The sequence below is a fragment of the Phyllostomus discolor genome, chromosome 4 (genome assembly GCF_004126475.2).
Source record: "Phyllostomus discolor isolate MPI-MPIP mPhyDis1 chromosome 4, mPhyDis1.pri.v3, whole genome shotgun sequence".
NCBI classification, from domain to species: Eukaryota; Metazoa; Chordata; class Mammalia; order Chiroptera; family Phyllostomidae; genus Phyllostomus; species Phyllostomus discolor.
The window spans coordinates 127141316-127162555 of record NC_040906.2 but is presented as its reverse complement, the minus strand read 5'-3'; the positions used below and the strand labels follow the sequence as shown (position 1 = coordinate 127162555).

At 36.2% G+C, this 21240-nt stretch overlaps 1 protein-coding gene across 7 annotated transcripts in view; it reads left to right on the top strand.

The window, feature by feature from the left end:
• Nucleotides 1-21240, top strand: part of COL21A1 (collagen type XXI alpha 1 chain) — a 174898-nt gene that overhangs the window by 100882 nt on the left and 52776 nt on the right. For all 7 annotated transcript variants that reach the window (XM_036024263.1, XM_036024260.1, XM_036024265.1 and 4 more), the window contains 6 exons: nucleotides 8313-8366; nucleotides 8458-8511; nucleotides 16922-16975; nucleotides 17624-17677; nucleotides 18386-18439; nucleotides 18555-18608. In XM_036024263.1, the coding sequence (XP_035880156.1) occupies nucleotides 8313-8366; nucleotides 8458-8511; nucleotides 16922-16975; nucleotides 17624-17677; nucleotides 18386-18439; nucleotides 18555-18608 (324 nt within the window). The remainder of the gene's footprint in view (nucleotides 1-8312; nucleotides 8367-8457; nucleotides 8512-16921; nucleotides 16976-17623; nucleotides 17678-18385; nucleotides 18440-18554; nucleotides 18609-21240) is intronic.

Genomic DNA, 21240 nt, shown 5'->3' with positions numbered 1-21240 from the left:
TGGAGTGAACATATGGCTTTTATTTGTCTGGAAGAAGTCATTTAAATTTGACCTTGGTGAAAAGGAATCAACATATGTGATGGGAATGCCTGAAGGAATGATGCATCTTTTGGCACCATTAGCAAACATATAATGTCTATATTAAGAAAGATGACAGTCCTGCTTTTGGATTCGGTTTGCGATACCACTCATTAGGGATGTGTAGGATCTGGATTTCATACAGAAGAGAGTAACTGCAAGAGGTTAGAACTCAGCCTACAGGGAGGATTTACTGTACCTCTCATGCAATCTGAACAAGAGATACTGTTTTAACATGCAAAGAATGATGGTAGAGAATAAGAGGAAAGTGGGTGGGGGAAAACTAGAACTGATGCTTGCAGAGTACATTTGATAGGGGTTAAATAATCAGTAGTAGAACAATAGGACCCACGAGACAAGCTTTTTATGTTTTTCTTTTTTCAGGCTCTTAACTGAATAAGTGCCAATTGTGGACTCCACAGCTTAAGAGCTATGGGAAGTTTAGGGCTAAGGGTCATGAAGATTAAAAACCTGGGAGATGGAATACATTAGGATAAAAGCCAAAGAAATGACTATTATTTGGCATGGAAAGATAATTACCAGAGGAAGCTTAATTATGAAGTATATAAAAGACATCCTTCTAAAGAGAACAGTTTCTACCTGAACTCTCACTTCACCTCAGTTTGAGTTCCTTAGCAAAAGGGTTTATTGTCTCACCACTTCCCCCTCCTGTAACACACACACAGACACCCACTACCCCTTATGAGAGTCCCACTGAATAAACTAAAATATGGGCCATTTGCCTTGAATGAACTATTCTGCACTTGGGCAGTTAATCTTCCTTTTCTGTAATAAAATATTGTTTACCTCTTCCATAAAGCTTTCCTAGACAATGCTTAGTCACTAGGTAAATCATTTTTCTCCAACACTCCTCTCACATAAATCTCATACATGGATCTTTCCATATTCATCTGATGTACCTCTTAAATAGATTACTTACATTTTATATATTATATATTGTGTATACAATAATGATGTGTACATAAAATTATATTTGTGCTAATTTCATTTGTATATTTAAATTATTTAAGAAATTGTTGGTTACATATTTAGCATTTGTGATTTTAAAGGTAAATTCATGGTTATATTGTGTCTTCTTTTGATTATGATTATTTTTAGAGCCTTCAGTGTTAGTGACCAGTTGGACTCAGAAAGTACGGGGTGGGTGGGCAAAAGTAGGTTGACATTTGTGAATATGTAAAACAGAATTTATTATTGTGTTACTCATTTGTATTACAACTGTCGACCTACATTTGCCCACCCTTATTTCTATGTTTGTTTGCATATTTATTCATTCTTTCATTCATCTGGTCATATACATAATATTTATCATGTACTTACTCTGTTCCTGCCACTCTTCCAGGCTAAGGAAATATAGCAGTGAACAAAATAGATAGAAATTCCTGATGTATTGAAGGTCACATTCTATTGGGGAGATACAGGTAATCAATCTACAATAATAATAATAATTAAAAAATAAGTAAATATCAAATGATGGTAAGTATTATTGAAAAATATTGCAGAACAGAAGGAGAGGAAATGGGGTTAGCTATTGGTCACTTCCCTTTGAATGTAAAGCATAATTAGTAGAGATTTAGGTTTGGAGTAAAATAAGCCATATGATCTCACCTATATGATCTCACCTATAAGTGGAATCTAATCAGCAAAACAAGCAAGCAAAATATAGCCGGAGACATTGAAATTAGGAACAAACTGACAGTAACCAGAGGGGAGGTAGGCAGGGATAAATGGGGAAAAAGCAGCAAGGTCCATCGAGGAACATGTCTAAAGGACATATGGACAAAGCCAAAGGGGGTTAGGATCAAGGGTGGGAGGTGGGGATAGCAGGGGTGGGAGGAATAGTGGTGGTCAAATGGAGACAACTGTACTTAAACAACAATAAAAAAGTTATCAAGGAATACTAAAATCAAAAGGAAAAACATTGATGAAAAAATTTACAATATAAGAACATAGCCATGACCCATCATTCAAGAGGATTTTTAAATTAAATGTATTGGGGTTACATTGGTTAATAAAATTATATAGTTTCAAGTGTAAAAAAAGATTCCACATACAAGAAAGAAAGTGGTATCAGTTTCTTTATAAAGCAGTGCATTCTCATTTTGAAATAAGCTTAGTATAACTTTAAGTGTAAACTTACTTGGAAAATGAGGTCATTTGCCTAAACTTAATTAAATTCTTTGAATTTAAGAACTGGGGTCTATCTGGAGAGATTATTTGCCAAAGGTAGACAGTGTTTGTTTTTTTTTTGTTTTCATGTGCTTAGCTCAAGGCTAATTATTAATGAAAAGCAGTTGATGTTGCTGTGTATTTATCACCCATCTACCTTTATCTAAGGGAGGAAGGATTAGATTTAGATTAAATTTCATTTACAGTAAATGTAGTTTGCTTTAATTTGAATCAGCATTTCTGTTCCCCCCCCCACAGAAGTGTATAGTTTCTTATTGTCAAATATGAATAATAAATCTTAGCCCATGCAAATATTATTAAAAATTTTGTACTACTTCCTATTTTGTAACCAGTGAAACTATATTTTCCTCCAGAGTCCCTCCCTTAATCAGTGATATCATCAGCCATCCTGCTGCCCAAGCCAGAATCCTGAGCATCATTCTACAACTCCAAATTCCTCACCTCCTGTAACCCATGCTCAGATTAGACTAAACACAGCTAGGATGGACTCAGATTCTGCTTACCATTATCTCTTTCCTGCAGCAACCTCCCGTATGGTCTTCATGCTTTTTTTTGCCCCATTTAATCTACCCTCCAGAGTGTAGCAAGTGAGTTTTTTAAAGCTCAAGTCTGGTGGTGTGACCCCCTAGTTTAGTGGCTTAGATAAAGTTCAGAGTTCTTCATAAGACCCACAAGCTGTACATATAACTTCCAGTCTATCATTCCAGTGTTGCGTGCAGCATACACACATACATCTCTTCTTTCATCTCCAGGGCTATGGCTCATCCTCTCATGCTGCATGCCACATTGAAGGCCTTCCTCTTATGAAAGGAATCCCCCAAAACCTAGAATTATCTTTTAGAGGGCAAGCCTCTTGTAGTACAGGTTTCCCCCGCTAGCTGAGTATTCTAGGAACCCATCTGTATCAGTGTGCCAGCAGGTGTTGTAAGAGGCTGTGTGCTATAGGTTTCAGTGAATTTTTTTTGAAGACTCAGTGCATTTGTCCATTTTATGATGGGTGATTTATGAATGCACCTGTCCGCACCATGCTGAGTGGCCAGCAGTTTTTGATAAAAAATGGCAAGACTCCCCTGCCCCACCTTCCCTCTTCACCCAATCTTACCCCAAAAGACTTTTTTTTTTCCCTGGATGAAGACAGTCCTCAAAGGCAATCATTTTGCCCATGTGGAAGAGGTGAAATAAAAAAATGGAAGAAGCACGGAAAGGTATCAAAATCCACAAGTTCAAAAACTGTTTTGAGCAATGGAAAAAACATCTTGATAGGTATATTGCATTAAATGGAGAGTAATTTGAAGATGACTGAAATTTAAATATGTAAGAATAAATACATATTTTTTATAAATGAATTCCACTTTGGGGGTCCCCCCTTGTATGTGTTGTGCTTTCTTCAGTGTTCCCTTGTGCTATGTCTTCAGAAAGCTTCCCTTGCCTATTTTTCACCTCCCACAGAATCACAGTTATTAGAACTTAACTCAGGTGTGATTTTATACATTAATGTGCCCTGTTAGTCAAGTAATCTGAACAGTCAGTTAAACCATTAAACTACTTGGGTTAGATGGCAAACTAGTTTCTGTATTAGTTACATATACTGAAAGACAGAGATTCATGAATATTCTTGAAATTTCATTGTGTGGTGCTATTAAGTCTTTCAATGACTAGAAGAATCCATAGTGGATATTAAAAAATACACACTTGATTTTGGTTACCTAGTTACCCTGTCTGTGTACCTAAGAATATCTGTTGGAATTTTGGAAAACTTTGAAGAAAATTATATAATAGAATAAACTTTAAATCACACTCATACATTTTAAAAACTAAGAGTGATATCTCAAATAATTTCTTTGGATTTTATTCTTATTTTTAAGTTCAGAGTATTTTAAAGAAACCACTTACTCTGTTCTTCTCACTACTCAAAAAATCTATGTATTTATACTGGCAGACTACTTTATAGTTTGATTATGATTGGGCTCCAAAGACATTGTGACCCTTGCACATTTGATGATTTTATGACCAATTTCCATTTTAGAACTATATATCTTTCCTGGATCGTTGCAGCTATGAATCATGGAAGAAAAGTAAATTGACTCTGTATACTTCAACCCTACAATCTGGCAGTGAGAATATTTTTTTCCTATAAAATGAGTCATTTACAAAGAAAATTTTTTGAACATAGGAAAATGTTAAATACTGTCAGAAGTCTTGCAGATGGGGGAAGTGTGGATATTTGGACCTGCTAATAATTGCAATATGGTAAAATCAGTGTTGACAAGTATTAAACAGTCGAAGATCATGTGAAAGTTATAATTATGCCAAGAAACCGACAGAAACTTGTATATTTAGAAGAATAAAAACCTCAGGACTCTATAAGAAAAGCTTATCATTTTTCTTGTTTTAGTGAGCCCAGCTATGAGTCAACCAACATTTTATTTCTTTCTCCTCTTGGAAATTTTTCTGTTGTAATATTTCTCCCTCTTAACCTTTTTTTCCTGGTTTTAAGTCCAAAATTTGTTCTTCTGAATTTCACCCAATTTCTTCTGGTAATTTGCCATAGGATTCCCCACCTTGGATATGATTTTTGTTTTTGATTTTGTTATAAATCATGCTTCCTCCTGCTTCTAAAATAATCTTTAAATTACTTTGTACAACTAAGTTTTCAATACCTCATCTCACTGTTAAGTAAAGTAAAAAACAATAATAGCTTGGTTCTAGAATTGTGAGGAACCATTGATTATTCCTGTATTGCAGTTCTTCAAAATCAAAACCAACAGAGACATTGTAAAGTGCACTGAAGCCTTGGCCCTGGATGGGTGGCGCAGTTGGTTGAAGGGTTGTCCTGATACACCAAACTTGTGGGTTCGGTCTCCAGTCAGGCCACATGCATGAATCAACCAATGAATGCATGAATAGGTGAAACAACAAATCTCTCTCTTTCTCTCTTTGAAATCCATAAAAAATACACATGTTCACATGTTCAGGATTAGATATGCAGAATATTGAAAAATGGTTCTATAATGATGATGATGACTGAACCTATCATTCTTCATGCATTAAAGGTAGCTCTTAAGGCTACAGAGTAACATTCTGCAGAAATGTTCTAATAGTTTTGTGCAATAGTCATTGGTCTGAAGAAAAGAAAGAAACTTACGTTTATTCAGATCCTAACATCTGCCAGGCATTTTCACCTTTGACACCATTTGTTTCTTTTCTGAAGTATAGTGGGTATTACTGTGGTAAAAAAAAAAGAAAAGAAAAAAAGAGGTTTATCTAGGTAAAGTGACCTAGCCATATCCCATAGAAAGGGAGGAGCAAAAATTCAGCTGAAGGTTTTTTTCAATTTCCAAATTCATTGTCTTTCTACTTCATTGTGTTGTATCAGGATTTGGGGATTCTGAGTGCTCAGAAGAATCCTTTGAGCACTCAGAATCCTAATCTACATAACAATAGTCTGGTTCAATGGATTTCTTTGACTCTGATTACTCTAGGATCATAGGATCTGATCTAATATGAAGCATTTTCTGATTGAGGGCGGGTCCACTGACTCTGTCAACTGTCTGTGTAACTCAGGGCAAATTACTTAACCCCTGTGCTTCAGTACCCTCATTTTAAAATGGGGATAAGGTAGAACCTATGCTAAAGGGTAGAACCCATGGTGAAGGTTAAGTGAGTTAATTAGTCTGGAACATGACAAGTATATAAATCATTGCCATTATTATTTCTCCAATTATAAGAGCCTATTTATTGTGAATCATGCCGGACTCTCCAGAGAGTGTATGCAAAGTTTTGAGGAACTGAAAGGACATCCTAGGTGGTAGCATTTATAAGTAACCCAGCTCTGTTTGGGCATGTGCTAACAGGGATAGAATTGAAATTCAGCTCCCGGCCTATCTGATTCCAAAGTGGTGGGGGAAGGAGATTCAGTGATAACTACAGAAGTACAGGTAGGTATAAAGCTGAGCAAATTCTGTGCAGATTGACATTTTTCTTTTTTCTGACTAATCCTGAAGATGTGAATCACATGGTATTACTAAAAGTTTCAGTTTGCTAATGGAAAGAGCATAAACATAACATGGTTCCTTGGGGAAAGAGATATTTCACTCTTATGTGCCATGTGGATGACTTGAAGGTAATTTCTTTCAGTCTTTGATTAACAGAAATTGTGCCAAATGCTGTGTTCAATGCTAGAGGTACAAAAATGAATTCAACTCGGTTTCTCATCTCAAGGGGGCACATAATCCAGTGACACACAGACAGTTTCAACCTGGAGAGCGTATGGCAGTTTTGAAAATTGCTGATTGTTTTGATGGATCAAGGAAAGGTTGATTATGAAACTCATTCACTGGTGGAGTAAAATGTTTAAGGACTGGGCAAAGGAACTCAAGAGGAAAATTTGAGTTGGAGACATCCTTAATAAAGTGTAACGATACAGCCTGTGAATACTGAATGGGGTATAAAGCAAAGGATGGTGGTTGGTAATTGACGTTATATACTCTTCATCATTCTGGGAGTAATGGAGAGTGTTTTGCAAAATAAAAAATGCAAGTTCTTTGGCTTCTACATTTCCTATACTATTCTTACCCTCCCCCTGTCTATTTTGTACCTACCATCTATGCTACTTATTCTCTGTACCTTTTCTCCTCCCCCCCCCCCACTCCCCTGTTGATAACCCTCCATGTGATCTCCATTTCTGTGGTTCTATTCCTATTCTAGTTGTTTGCTTAGTTTGCTTTCATTTTTATTTTAGGTGTGGTTGTTAATATCTGTGAGTTTGCTGTCATTTTACTGTTCAGGGCAAGGGGAATAAAGGGGGGAAATGGGACAACTATAATAGCATAATTGATAAAATATATTTTTTTAAAAAAGAAAATGCAAGTGCTTGTGAAATGAGAAAAACTATAATCTGTGGCTGATATTTTTGAGACAGCCACTATACTGTTATTGTTGTTATTATTGGAGCTAACAAAGAGTAGCAAAAGAAATATGTGAAAATGGGACTGGAAAAGCGTAGAATTATGATGTTTCTAAAACTGTAGCTAGATGGGTACTGACAAGTGATTGGGTAAGTACAAAGACCACTGAGTAGCCATGTGGAAATGAAGCTTTTGGATTCAAGAACATGCTTTTGGATTTAAGTGACAATGTAATTGAAACATTAATGAGATCTGTGTTAATACTATTGACAAACAGAAAGCTATATCCAAACAGTAAGATCTGAGAAAGATGCAATCTGAATAAGAGAGGTGAATGTGTTTGTTTGCAGGTTTCAGGTGGTCCAAGGCAACCTGACATTGACCCTGAGAAACTTAGACAAATGTCAGGGCCTTCAAGTGTGTTTTTTAGTTCATTTGCCATGTGCTGAGTGACGAATGAATAGTTTCCTCCTGTCTGAAAAAGATGTGCTGTTTTATCAGGGGTCCAGTTTCTGGAGGGATATATCAGAAGCGGTGGAGATGAAAGTGACCATGGCCTCAGCAGACAGCTCATCCTTGGGAAGTGGAGGGATACATCATAGCTATGTTCTTGGGGTTAACATCAGTAACTTTCTAAAATGAGCAATCGAGAGGCTGTTACAGATTTACTCTGAAGGATAACATTCATCAGGGTTTAATTTACTCTAGGGATTAACTTGGATGGTCATTAATCAGGTAGTTTAAAAATGTATTACATTTGTTAATCCTGCAGTTTTAGGTGTTTTTCTCCTGAATATGTTGAATATGTTCTAATTGTACAGTTCATTTCTTTAGGGTCTGTGACCATTGGCTTTGTATTTCAATCCCAGAGCTATCATTTTACTTGAAGCATTTCTGGATGTTTTTATTAATCTAGAGATATTCAAGACCTTTTTTTCCTAAATGCTGAGGGGTATGAATTTCTTATTAAGCATTTGATACTTTGCTATTTTGGATTCTTAAGCTAAGTGAAGTCTTATGGGTAAGAAACTTGAGACAGGAGTGAATCCTGAAATGTAGAGCTGCTTTTTGTGAGTGAGATGACATACCAACTGTTGCTTGTTTACTTTTCTTTAGGGATATCAGGGAATGCCAGGATCCCCCGGTATCCCCGGATCCCCAGGAATACAAGTATGTGATCTGTTTATGCACATTTTAGAAACAGCATTTCTAGTGAACCAAAAAACCACAATTAACAAAATTTGTTTTGTGCCTAATTTAGGGAGCACGAGGACTACCAGGTTACAAAGGAGAACCAGGGAGAGATGGTGAAAAGGTAAACACACACACACACACACACACACAAACACAGGTGCACGCGCGCGTGTGCATATGTGTCCAGTTGTTCCAGTCACTCAAAGACAGGGATTTTACCTATGATGACTCCCATTCAATAGTGTTTACCTTGGTGAATTCCAAGATTTGTGGGCTCAGAAATTTGTCAGTGGCCATTTTCTAATAAAGGTGTTATTTTTTTTAGATTACTTGATGACCACTATCAAATGGCATCAGTACTGGCATTATCCCAGTGCCATGTTCTCTCCCTTGGTTAAGCTCTGAAAGCTGGTGGGAATCGACCCTCTTAGAAGGGAGAGAATTTTGTGAGTGGCATGTGTCCCCTGTTAGCCACAGATAGCACAGTATCCCTGTGTCCATAATAGATTCCTATCTGACAGATAGTCTATTGGCTTAGCTTTACGGAACTTCTCCCCAGAGTTCCAGTGGGTACAGATAACATTTCAAGTGCTGACTTTCCAATTTTTTTTTATAACTTTGAAATTTGCCAATCTTCCTACTGAAGTACATGTTCTTTAAACATGCTTAATAAGCCAGTTCCTCCCCATGGATCCAGTTGAGACCTATTGGCCCTGGCAGCTGGTCCACATCTAAAATGCCCGTTTTTATTTGCTCAGATCCCCATGTTGATTTTTTAGCTTAATTCCTGAAGTGCAATCTTATTTCTAAGTTCTTTCTTTGCTCTTGGTAAAAACCTGCACTAATTTTCTAAATATAACCCTTGCAAAATTATTCTCTTTAAAAATAATGTGTATAGCACCTACATGCAAGGAATACTGATGTACACTAGATGCATTTTATGTTTAAAAATATTAAAGCCATTAGTGACATAGGAGGGAGAAGTAGTTAGAATTGACTTAGCAGAGTTGCTGCTTTTTTAATGGCTTTCTCAAAAAGAGAAAGTAGTCCACTCGTGTAGCTTTCTGAAAGCACCACAGCACAAACAGTGGTATGTGGGGGAAAACAGGGGGTGGGGGAAGGGGAGAAGCATAAGGCAGCTACAGGCTGCAGGCTGAGCCCTGAATTCAGCCTACTCAAACACCCAGTCAGTAGCCAAAGGATGACCCATCTCAAGCCAACCAGATAGCCTTCTTTAGTTACTACCCCACTTCTTTTTCATCACAGTATAAGCATGCCTTTACTCACTCTGCACTTTCTCACTTCCCTTTATCTCTTTAACCCGTGCCAGTAGGATTTCTATCCCAATCTTCTGCATATTGAGATCACTAATGTCTACCATATTCAAAATCCAGTAGTCATTGTTTTCCAGTAATCTTTGCTGTCTTGTTTGATGTCTCAGCAGCATTTGACATGATTGACTATTTCCTTCTTCTTGGAATGATTTTTTCTCTTGGTTCCAAGATATCACATATTCCTATATTTTCTCTTGCCTTAACTGGTTACTTTTTCACAGTTTAATTATTACCTACTTTTCCTCTTTCCATTCTCTAAATGTGGGGGTGTTCAGTCCTGTGCCCTTCCTCTCCTTTCTTAGTAGAGTCTATTATTTTAATATTATTAAATATAACATAGGAATATTAATTATGTAGAAAATATATAAACATATTGGTGATGAGCATAGTAATGATTAACATGCTGATATAACTGATGTTCTAATTAATATAATAAATAATCAATATAATAAAATAATATTAAATGAATAAATATACATACATATACACTATTTTCTTATAAAATATTTTGCTTTATCTGAATCTGAAGACTCCGTGGGATTGTCATTATACCAGGGATTTCCTGAAGAAATGTTTTCTACTATTTATGAAAAGGGTGGTACCATATTTTTCTTCTTTCCTATATCCTTTCCTCAGATGCTCTTCTTCCAAAGTGGCACTAGCTGTGACCTCCCTAAATATTCTGAAAAGTTGGGGTAAAGTGTCCCTCCACTGCATATGGTGCTGCCCTGTGTGGGTTCGGGATTTCAGTACTTCTATGGATAGTTTTGCAAAGTCTGGATTGTTTCCTAGTCTTTCAACCTCTTTGATTTTAAGGCTTTGTAACGGATTCAGCATCTCAGTTTATTATGAAGAACCGATGATTCCATGTCCTGCCTCATTTATTGGCTGCTATGCATCTTTCTGTCCTGTTTTATTTTTTTCTACTGGCATCATTGGGAAACTTACAACTTTTGTTGAATTTTTATAGAGTGCTTCCTACTTTCTTGGTTCTAAACTTGACTTCTCACCTTCGCTTTGGGTATACTCTGTGCTGTGGTCAATGATAAGCTGTAGTAGGAGCTCCGGCATCTACGTTTTCCTAGGCTTGAGTAGTCCAGTGGTGATCCCCAAATCCCAGGGAAATACCCATCCTTGTGTTAGAGAGGGAGGGAGCATTTTGGAGGGTTCCCAGTAAGTCAGTATTGCCTGAGCCTGAGTAAAACTTAGCATTTGTTTTTTACTTAAAGGAGAAATAAACAACCAAAATGTGTAAGGCTTGTAATGTATTGGGTGCTTGAAGGCTTTTACTGCTGTGTGTATATTTTTTGTTTTATTTTTAGACATATTTTGTATTGGCATTATACATATTATTATCATTTGAAATTCTCACAAAAGGCTTATGTGTTTAGTTGAATAAGTCATGCTATGCCTACTTTCACATTAATTGTTAAGTGAGCCATTCCTCTTTTATAGTTTAGAAAACTGAAGAGTGAAAAACTTAAATCATTTGTCTGAAGTTACTCAAGCATCAGGGAGTTGAGATAAAATGTCTTGATCTCAGTGTGGCTTTCTTTTCTCCATGTTTTCTGCTTTGTCCAGAATAGTTTGTAGCAGTGAGGTTTGTTCTCCTTTGCCATTGTTGCCTGCATTGTGAGAAGAATTCCTGAATGCCTACCAAGTACATAGTAGAGGGTGGGGCCTGGATGAATGAGTTTAGGTTGAGGTGATTGTGCCATGAACAGGATTAATGGTCTACATATCTCTCAAGGGAGGTGTGATAGTTCACTCTAGATGATAGGTCACCAAACTTTAAATTGCAGATTCTTTGCAGTAAAATACTTTGGGCATGTGGTCCCATATATATGCATAATTATATGCCTATGTTACTGTGCAAAGCAAGTTTTCTTTGAAAACAAATACATATACTGAAAAAGTTTAGAAGAATGAGGGTTTTTTTAAACTATTAATTTTATTAAATCTTGATTTTTTAAAAGATTTTATTTATTTATTTTTAGAGAGGGAATGGAGGGAGAGGGAGAGGGGGGGGGGAGAAACATCAATGTGCAGTTGCTGGGGGTCATGGCCTGCCACCCAGGCATGTACCCTGACTGGGAATTGAACCTGGGACACTTTGGTTTGCAGCCCATGCTCAATCCACTGAGCTATGCCAGCCAGAGCTAAGAATGAGGTTTTTAAAATACTAGTTTTCATATTCTTTTATTGCTGATACAAGTAATTTGGATCTGATTCTAAAAACTATGATTCTGGATCAACTTATGATATGAATAGCCTCTTCAAAGGTATATGTATCAGTCACAAAAGCTTTGGAGGCAAGCTATGCAAATGGAACCATCTTCCTGTACATCTTGGATTCTCTTTGATTCTAATCTCTTGTAAACATGGATGAAACCAATAGTGACTCCTCAGAATACTTTTTTTAAAAATTGTTATTCTATTACAGTTGTTCCAATTTTTCCCATTTGTCCTCCTCCGCCTAGCCTACCCCCTACTCCCACCATCAATCCCCACATCATTGTCCAAGGGTCATTCATACATGTTGTTTGACTACCTTCCCCTTCTTTCCACCATTATCTCCCTCTCCCCTCCTCTCTGGCCACTATCAGTCTGCTCCTTGTTTCCATGCCTCTGGTTCTATTTTGCTCATTAGTTTATTTTGTTCATTACATTCCTCTTATAAGTGAGGACATATGGTATTTGTCTTTCACCAACTCGTTTATTTTGCTTAGTGTAATATTTTCCAGTTCCATCCATGCTGTTGCAAAAGGTAGGAGTTCCTTTTTAGTTTCTACTGCATAGTATTCCATTGTGTAAATGTACCACAGCTTTTTGATCCACTCATCTTCTGATGGGCACTTAGGCTGTTTCCAACACTTGGCTGCTGTAAATAGTGTTGTTATGAGCATAGAGATGCACAGGTTCTTTTGAATTGGTATTTCAGGATTCATGGGTTATATACCCAGCAGTGGAGTCTCTGAGTCAAAAGGCAGTTACATTTTTATTTTTTTAAGGAAATTCCATTCTGTTTTCCATAGTGACTGCATCAGTTTGCATTCTCACCAAAAATGCACGAGGCTTCCCTTTTCTCCACATCCTTGCCAGCACTGGTTGTTCACTGATTTATTAATGATGGCCATTCTGACCAGTGTGAAGTAGTTTTTCATTGTGGTTTTAATTTGATCTGTTTGACAGCTAGCAATGTAGAGCATCTTTTCATATGCCTATGGGCCCTCTGTATGTCCCCCTTGGAAAAGTGTCTGTTCAGAACCTTTGTCCATTTTTTAATTGAATTGTTTGTCTTCCTGGTGTTGAGTTGTATGAATTCTTTATATGTTTTGGAGATTAAACCCTTGTCCAGTGTATCATTGGCAAATATGTTCTCCCATATAGTCAGTTCCCTTTTCATTTTGATGATAGTTTCTTTAGCTGTGCAGAAGCTTTTTAATTTGATGTAGTCCCATTTGTTCATTTTTTCCTATATTTCCCTAGGAGATATATCAGCAAAAATATTGCTACATGAGATATCTGAGATTTTCCTGCTTATGTTCTCCTCTAGGACTTCATAGTATCATGAGTCATATTTAGGTCTTTTATCCACTTTGAGTTTATTCTGGTGTATGGTGTGAATTGGTGGTCTAGTGTCTTTCTTTTTCTTTTTCTTTCTTTTTTTTTTTTTTTGCATGTACCAGTCCAGTTCTCCCAACACCATTTATTGAAGAGACCATTTTTACTCCTTATGCCTCTTTTGTCAAATATTAATTGACCATAGAGACATGGATTTATTTCTGGGCTCTCTATTCTGTTCCATTGATCTGTGTGTCTGTTCTTATGCCAGTACCAGGCTGTTTTGATTATTGTGGCCTTGTAGTATAGTTTTATATTGGGTATTGTGAGACTTCCTACTTTATTCTCCTTTATCAAGATTGCTGAGGCTATTTGGGGTCTTTTTGGTTCTATAAGAATTTTTGAAATATTTGTTCTAAATCAGCAAAATATACTATTGGTATTTTAATAGGAATTGCATTGAATGTATAGATTGCTTTGGGTAGTACGAACATGTTATATGCTTCCATTTGTTTGTATCTTCCTCAATTACTTTCTTCAGTATTCTATAGTTTTCTGAGTACAGGTCTTTTACCTTCTTGGTTAAATTTATTCCAGGTACTTTGTATTTCTTGTTGCTATAGTAAATGGGAATTTTTCCTAATTTCTCTTTCTGAGAGATTGTTGTTGGTATACAAAAATGGCATGGATTTATGAATATTGACCTGTATCCTGCTACTTTGCCAAATTCACTTATTTGGTTGAGTAGTTTCTTAGTGGAGACTACAGGGTTGTCTATGTACATTACCATGTCATCTTCAAATAATGACAGTTTCACTTCCTTCTTTCTAATTTGGGTAGCTTTTATTTCTTTTTCTTGTCTGATCTCTGTGACTAGAACTTCCAGTACTATGTTGAATAAGAGTGATGAAAGCACACACACTTGTCTTGTTCCTTATCATATGGAAAAGCTTTTAGTTTTTGCTCATTGAGTGTGATGTTGGCTGTAGGTTTCTTGTATATGGACTTTATTATGTTGAGGAATGCTTTTGCTGAGTGTTTTTGTCATAAATGGGTACTGGGTTTTATCAAATGCTTTTCAGCATGTGTTGATATGATCATGTGTTTTTTGTCTTTAAATTTATGTGGTATATTACATTTATGGATTTACAAATATTGTACCATCCTTGCATCCCTAGAATAACTCCCACTTGTTCATTCTGTATGATCTTTTTAATGTATTGCTAGATTCAGATTGCCAATATTTAGCATGTGTATTCATCAGAGATATTGGCCTATAATTTTCTTTTTTTCTTGTGCCTTTACCTGGTTTTGGATTTAGGATAATACTGGCCTCATAAAAGAGTTTGAGAGTCTTCCCTTTACTTGAATTTTCCAGAATAGTTTGAAAAGGATAGGAGTTAGTTCTTCTTTGAATGTTTCATAACATTTGCCTGTGAAGCCATCCAGTCCAGAGCTTTTGGGTACATTGAGGTTTTTGATTACTGCTTCAGTTTCACTGGCATATCTGCACCTTCCCCTGCCATGTCTCCAACCAACGGTAGAGTGGTGTCTCATGTGCTGAGCTTGCTTGTTTACCATTACCTTGGCCAATCTCCACTTATGCCCCCTGCCCCACCTCACTCCTCTCCAGTGATCTATCTGATCTGATCTCCGTATCAGCCTGCTGTGAACCTACCTCTATTGTAGGCAAGATGCCTGGATGTTGAATCATCAATAGGTCACTAAGTCTTCTGGATGACAATGAAGGGTCAAACAAACACATTAACTTTATCCTCTATCTTAAACTCTTATTAAAGCAGCAATCAAGGGAATAATAACAATTTTATAATAATAAAACCTCAGGTTGACAGGAGAACTCAAGAGTTAAAGATTTTAGTTAGTTATAGTTGATAGGATTAAGTAATTAATGCATGTGGAAAGCTGTTGTTCCAGGAACTGAAATGCAGGACCTATGTGATTCCAGGAGGCCCACAAGCAATTCAGCCTTTATGCCTCTGAGGGTCTGTGAGGGATGGAGATGGTGTCTGAACCCTTGGGTTCCAGGGAGGGGATGTCTGTGATTCACATAAACAATTGTTAATCAGCAGATATAGAAATACTAGAAAACATGCTGCTAGACTGCAGCTTTTATCTGAGTAACCTTTTCCCAACACGTTACCTACCCTTCCTTTCCCTTATAAAAAGATTGGCTTGAGATAACTAGTTAAGCTGGTTTTTAGGGTACATAACCCACCATTTTCTTAGGTTGTGGGCATCTGAATAAGGCACCCATAAAGATTCAATCCTTTTCTCTATGTATTACTTCTGGTAGTGACAGGCAGCAAGAACACTGACTTTTCCAGATTTATTAAGACAGAGAGAGTGAAAGAAAAAATAACAAACATATCCACATTTTTGGAAGCTGAAAAGATCCAAGGAAGCTGAATCCTAAAACTAGAAGTCACATGATTCTTATGAGACAGAAGGGACTTCCTGTGTATGTGTGTATACACACACAGCCACATTCATACATACATGCTCACAGGATCCCAAAGACTCAGGAAATCATAATATCAAGTATTTCTAAAATTGGTAGTAAATTACAAGTAGAACCAAAAATGGGGTGGTTGGATGTCCCATTAATAACAATGAAGTCCCACTATTTCTTCTTGAACTCTGTATAGCCAAGTAAATTCCCTTTTTTCACCCTGGCAGAAATATAAAATTTAGCACATGGAAAAGTTAAAACTGAGAGTCTTTAGACTGGGAAGAAAAAGCAGAGTTGTACTAAAACAATCTGATTTAGAGATCATTTACTCATGCTGGCTTCTCCTACCTGACTTCCACATGCTGTCAGCCAAGTTTGTTTGCCAAAGCTGTAGAAGATCCAACTGTGGAGAATCCACTGATGTACAGTGCTGTCCAATGAAATGACCCAACCAGATCATATTATAGTGAAGCTCAGTCTATGAACAGTATGCACTGAGAGCTTACCTTCAGCTTCCATATTAGCTGACAACCAGGAACAACAAAATATCTTAAAGCTAAAGATCAGCAAAAAATCTTAGAAGAAACTATTGAGACATGGAGAAGAGGACTGGCAAAATCTCTGTCATTAATGTTCTCAGAAAGACAGAAGCCCTGATAGGTTCTTGCTTCAGCTGTGTTCCTTAGCGTTGAGTGATGGGTCATCAGGGCCAACCTATAGCTCATGACCCCCTTGTAGACCACATTCCAGATCCTTGGTCTTGGCAATCCCTGCGAACCTACCCCAGTCCCATTCCCAGGGCCTGCAGGCTTCTTCCTGTTGGTCCTACTGAAGGCCTTCTAACACAATTGTTTCTATCCACATACTTAGAGATAGCTGAGTGAAGGTTGTTTATGTGAGGTGTGGATGGAGCTTGAGTGAGTGGTTAGAGTTGCTGATGAGATTCCCCTAAGCCCCCAAATGCTTTCCTTCTCTGAACTTAAATAAAACCTTTATAAATGAACATTAATCTTTCATAGAGACAGAGTTTTAATATAGGTATGCACTTAGCTGTTCACAGGTGTATTTTCAATAGGTTTTAAAAAGGATAAAGTTGAGAAATATATGATGAATTTTTTAGGCTGAAATGTGCATTCTTTAATTAATTTCAGTTTTATTTTCAGGGTGACCGTGGACTTCCTGGTTTTCCTGGGCTTCATGGAATGCCAGGATTAAAGGTTAGAGAAATTGGCCTTTTTAAATTCAGCAATGCCATATAGTATTCCAAATTCTAAACTTTATATTACAAATGTGTTATAAATAAATAAATGCTCATATATAAAGTATGTTAAAGTAAATGATAAGTTTAAGATTGATATCATAGCTCACACAAAGCTTTATGAAATTTCTTTAAAATTTCCAGTCATAAAATTAAAGTATTTAAAAATTGATGTTTCACTATATAGAAATTCTCTTAATTATAAATCTTATACTATAGACCATGTAATAGTACCAACTGTCCTTATTTTTCCTTTTCTTTTTCTTTTCTTTTTTTTTTAAAGATTTTATTTATTTATTTTTAGAGAGGGAAGGGAGGGAGATAGAGAGACAGAGAGAAACATCAATGTGCGGTTGTTGGGGGTCATGGCCTGCAACCCAGGCATGTACCCTGGCTGGGAATCGAACCTGTGACACTTTGGTTTGAAGCCCGCGCTCAATCCACTGAACTATTCCAGCCAGGGCATTGTTTTTCTTTATAAAGCCTGGAAAATAGGACTTTTGTAACAAAGTCCTATTTTGTAAAAAAGTTTAAGTTATTTTATTTCCATTTTATTTTGATGTTGGCATATTAAACTCTTGTTTATAACTGATATTTTGTCCTCTAGGGTGAAATGGGCCCCAAAGGAGACAAAGGATCACCTGGATTTTATGGCAAAAAGGGAAGTCTGGATCACAGAATGAAGTATCCGTACTGAACTTTCGGTGTAATAGAAATAGAAAACTTAAAGTTTAGTCCCAACCCACCATTATAGTAATTTGTTTTATTCACATTTCTCAAGGGTTTATTAAAAAGTGAAAAGATAACTGGTGACTCTTATACATGGTAATCTATAAGAACAGGTTGTATTGTTGATCATTTTGAACTTTTAAAATAATTACAGTGAGTGATAGCTGCTTAACAGTGTGTCTGTTGAGAATATTATGGGCCTTCCTATTTCTTCACATTGAAGGAAGATTATATTCTCTGTATATTTACAGTACTCATTGCCTTTTTAATTTTTCCAATGTGTAGTTTCTCTATTTTTTATTGTATATATATTTTTATTGTTGTTCAAGTACAGTTGTCTCCATTTACCCCCCACCAGTCCCCCTGCCCCAGCCATTTCCACCTCCCATCCTCAACCCTTAGATGTTTGTAATAATTCTGCATCATCAATATTTTCAATGCCTTATATTTTGTCCACTGGCCTGGTAAATTAATACTCTGTCAACAAGTTGCAAAGCCAACACAAGCTGTAGTTACATGAATTCTGTCATTACATAATAAGGTTAACCTACTTTCCTACTTAAGTTTGAGTTGGAAGTTTAAAGAATTATTGAAAGGATTGTTTTTAAAGTTTATTTTTATTTTTATTTTTTAAATACAGGGTGCAAAAGGTGAAAAGGGGAGTGCTGGTTTTCCTGGCCATCCTGGACGTGCTGTGAGTTCTATAGAAAAAGTTCATGCATATTTTGCCTTAAATAAAAATGATCTTATAGTATCTTTCTTTTAAAATATTGCAAAAATATATTAAAATACTTATATTTATTTTTCAGGGAGAACCAGGACGCCATGGAAAGGATGGATTAATGGGTATTCCTGGTTACAAGGTATTTACAAAAAGAACAAGAAAGATTTCTAAATTCATGAATGAACATTAGAAAAATGTACCACTATCAGACTTCCTTACATATGACTTTGGTGTAAAATTAATGAGCTAAAACTTGTTTTACTGTAATTTAAAAGATACAAAACGTCTTTTGAATCTATTGTCAATCCTTATGTCTTAGAAACAAACTCTTAGGGTACTAAAAGATTGACTTCCTTGTAAAGCAATTCAAATGAGTTTGTTTAGTTGATTAGAAGCAGAAGTTCTTAGCTTTGCCTCCTAATGGGTTGAGGTTTCAGTATGATTGAGTGGATTTTAGTATATTTCCCGAGTTATGTACTCATCACTAGAATCAAATTTTAAAAGAAACCTTATACTCATTAGCAGCCAATCCCTATTTCTACCCAAGCCATTATTCCTTCCTTTCCAGTTTATGCAAGCTCTAATGTACTTTCTGCCTCTCTGGGTTTGCCCACTCTGAGCATCTCATATGAAAGGAATTGTGCTATATGTGGTCTTTCATGCCTAATCTCTTTTACTTACCATGATGTTTTCCAGGTTCATCTGCATCTTGGCCTGTATTAGTACTTTATTTCTTTTTATTGCTGATAGTGTTTCATTGTATGACTGTCACATTATATTTATTCATTCATCATTATATTTATTCATGGACATTTGGCCTATTTATATTATTTGGTTATTATACATAGTTCTGTTAGGAATATTTTTGTACAAGTTTTTGTGAGGATATATGTTTTCATTTCTGTTGGGTGTATTCCTAGTAGTGGAATCGCTGGAACATATAACTATATTTAACATTTTGAGGTCAATTTACTCTTGGTATTTGGTATTACTTGGTACTCTTTCCTGATCGGTTCATGCCACCTTTCATATTTAACCTTGGTTATCACTCTCATTTTCTAAGTGTGGGTCTCCCCAAAACAATTAAGTTTATTCTTTCTCATTTGTTTGTAATTTTTTATTGGAATAATTTGTGATTTAAAAAATGCTTATTTTTTTTAAACTTTATTTTCTTAGAGCAGTTCCCAAAACAACCCCCTTCCCCTACTATCAACTTCTCACACCTGAGTGGTACATCTGGTACAATTGATGAACCTGCTCTGACACACAATTACTACTCAAAGTCCATAGTTTGCAGTAGAGTGCACTTTTTTGACATTCCAGAGTGTCATATATAATACACTGACTGCCATAAAAATTTTCTGTGCGCCGCGTGTTCTTCCTTCCCTCCCTTCAACTTCTGACAACCACTGACTGGTCTTTTTTCTGCCTCCACAGCTGTGCCCTTCCAGAATGGCACCAGTTGGAGTTATATAGATTGCAGCCTTTCAGACTGGCTTCTTTCACTTAGTAACAGACATTTAAGGGTCCTCCATGTCTTTCCATTGCTTGCTAACTCATTTCTTGTTAGCACTGAGTCACATTAATTGGTCTGAATGTTCTACAGTTTATATTTCTTTCTGGGGAATCTTTGACTCTTGAATCATACCTAATTTTTTTCTGACCTTTTTAAAACTCCCCAATTTTTATTTTGCAAATTTTCCTACAGTTAGTTGAATTACATAAATATATGAATATTTATTTCCATTATATAATTTAACCACTGAGAAGTAAATTATAGACACACTGCATTTCTCTCCTAAATATTTAACCCTTTATCTTCTAAGAATTCTTTAAATTCCATTATGACACCAAAAGATTTAATATCAATACAATAATATTTTCTAATATTGACACCATATTCAGTTTTTTCCAGTTGTCCCCATAATGTTCTAAATAGCTATTTTCTTTATACCTGTATACACTCAAGATTTGTATATTTTATTTAGCAATTTTTGGTCAGGGTTTTCCAAAGAAACAAGCTGATAGGTTGTGTGATGTGTATGTGTATTTGGCATATGTATACATGTATATAGATAGATAAAGAGAAAGACAGAGAGACAGAGACAGAGGTTGATTTTAAGGAATTGGCTCACACAGCTATGGAGGCTTATAAGTCTGAAATATGCAGGGCAGGCTGGCAGGCAGGAGACACCAAGTTGATATTACAGATCCAGCCCAAAGGCAATCTGAAGATAGAATTCTTTATTCCTCAGGGACGTCTCAGTTATTTCTTCCTGAAGTCCTTCAACCTTTGAATAAGCCCCACCCACATTATGAAGGGCAATCTGAACTATACCAGTAAGCTTTTACTGATTTAAACATTAACCATGTCCTTTAAAAACTCCTTCAGAGCACTGTCTAGATTGGTGTTGAACCAAATATCTGGGTACTGTTGCCTACTCTCATAAAATTAACACATAACCTTATTTTTTAACACATAAAATGAGCTATCACAGATAGCATGCCTCTTTACTCTTTTAATCTAAAGGTTACCCTTTCCCCCGGTTTTGGTTTTTCCTGACACTAACATGGCATTTTACAGTAGAAGCTCATGTAATTTGTATTATCTGTTAGTAGTATTGTATTGAGAGTAAAGAAGTTTTCTGATTGTTTCTTTATGAGTACATTAAGGATAAATATTTTGGCAAGAATACAATATAGGTGATTTTTTTATGCTTTCTATTACATTCCATAAGGAGACACATAATATCTATTATTGGTAATATTAA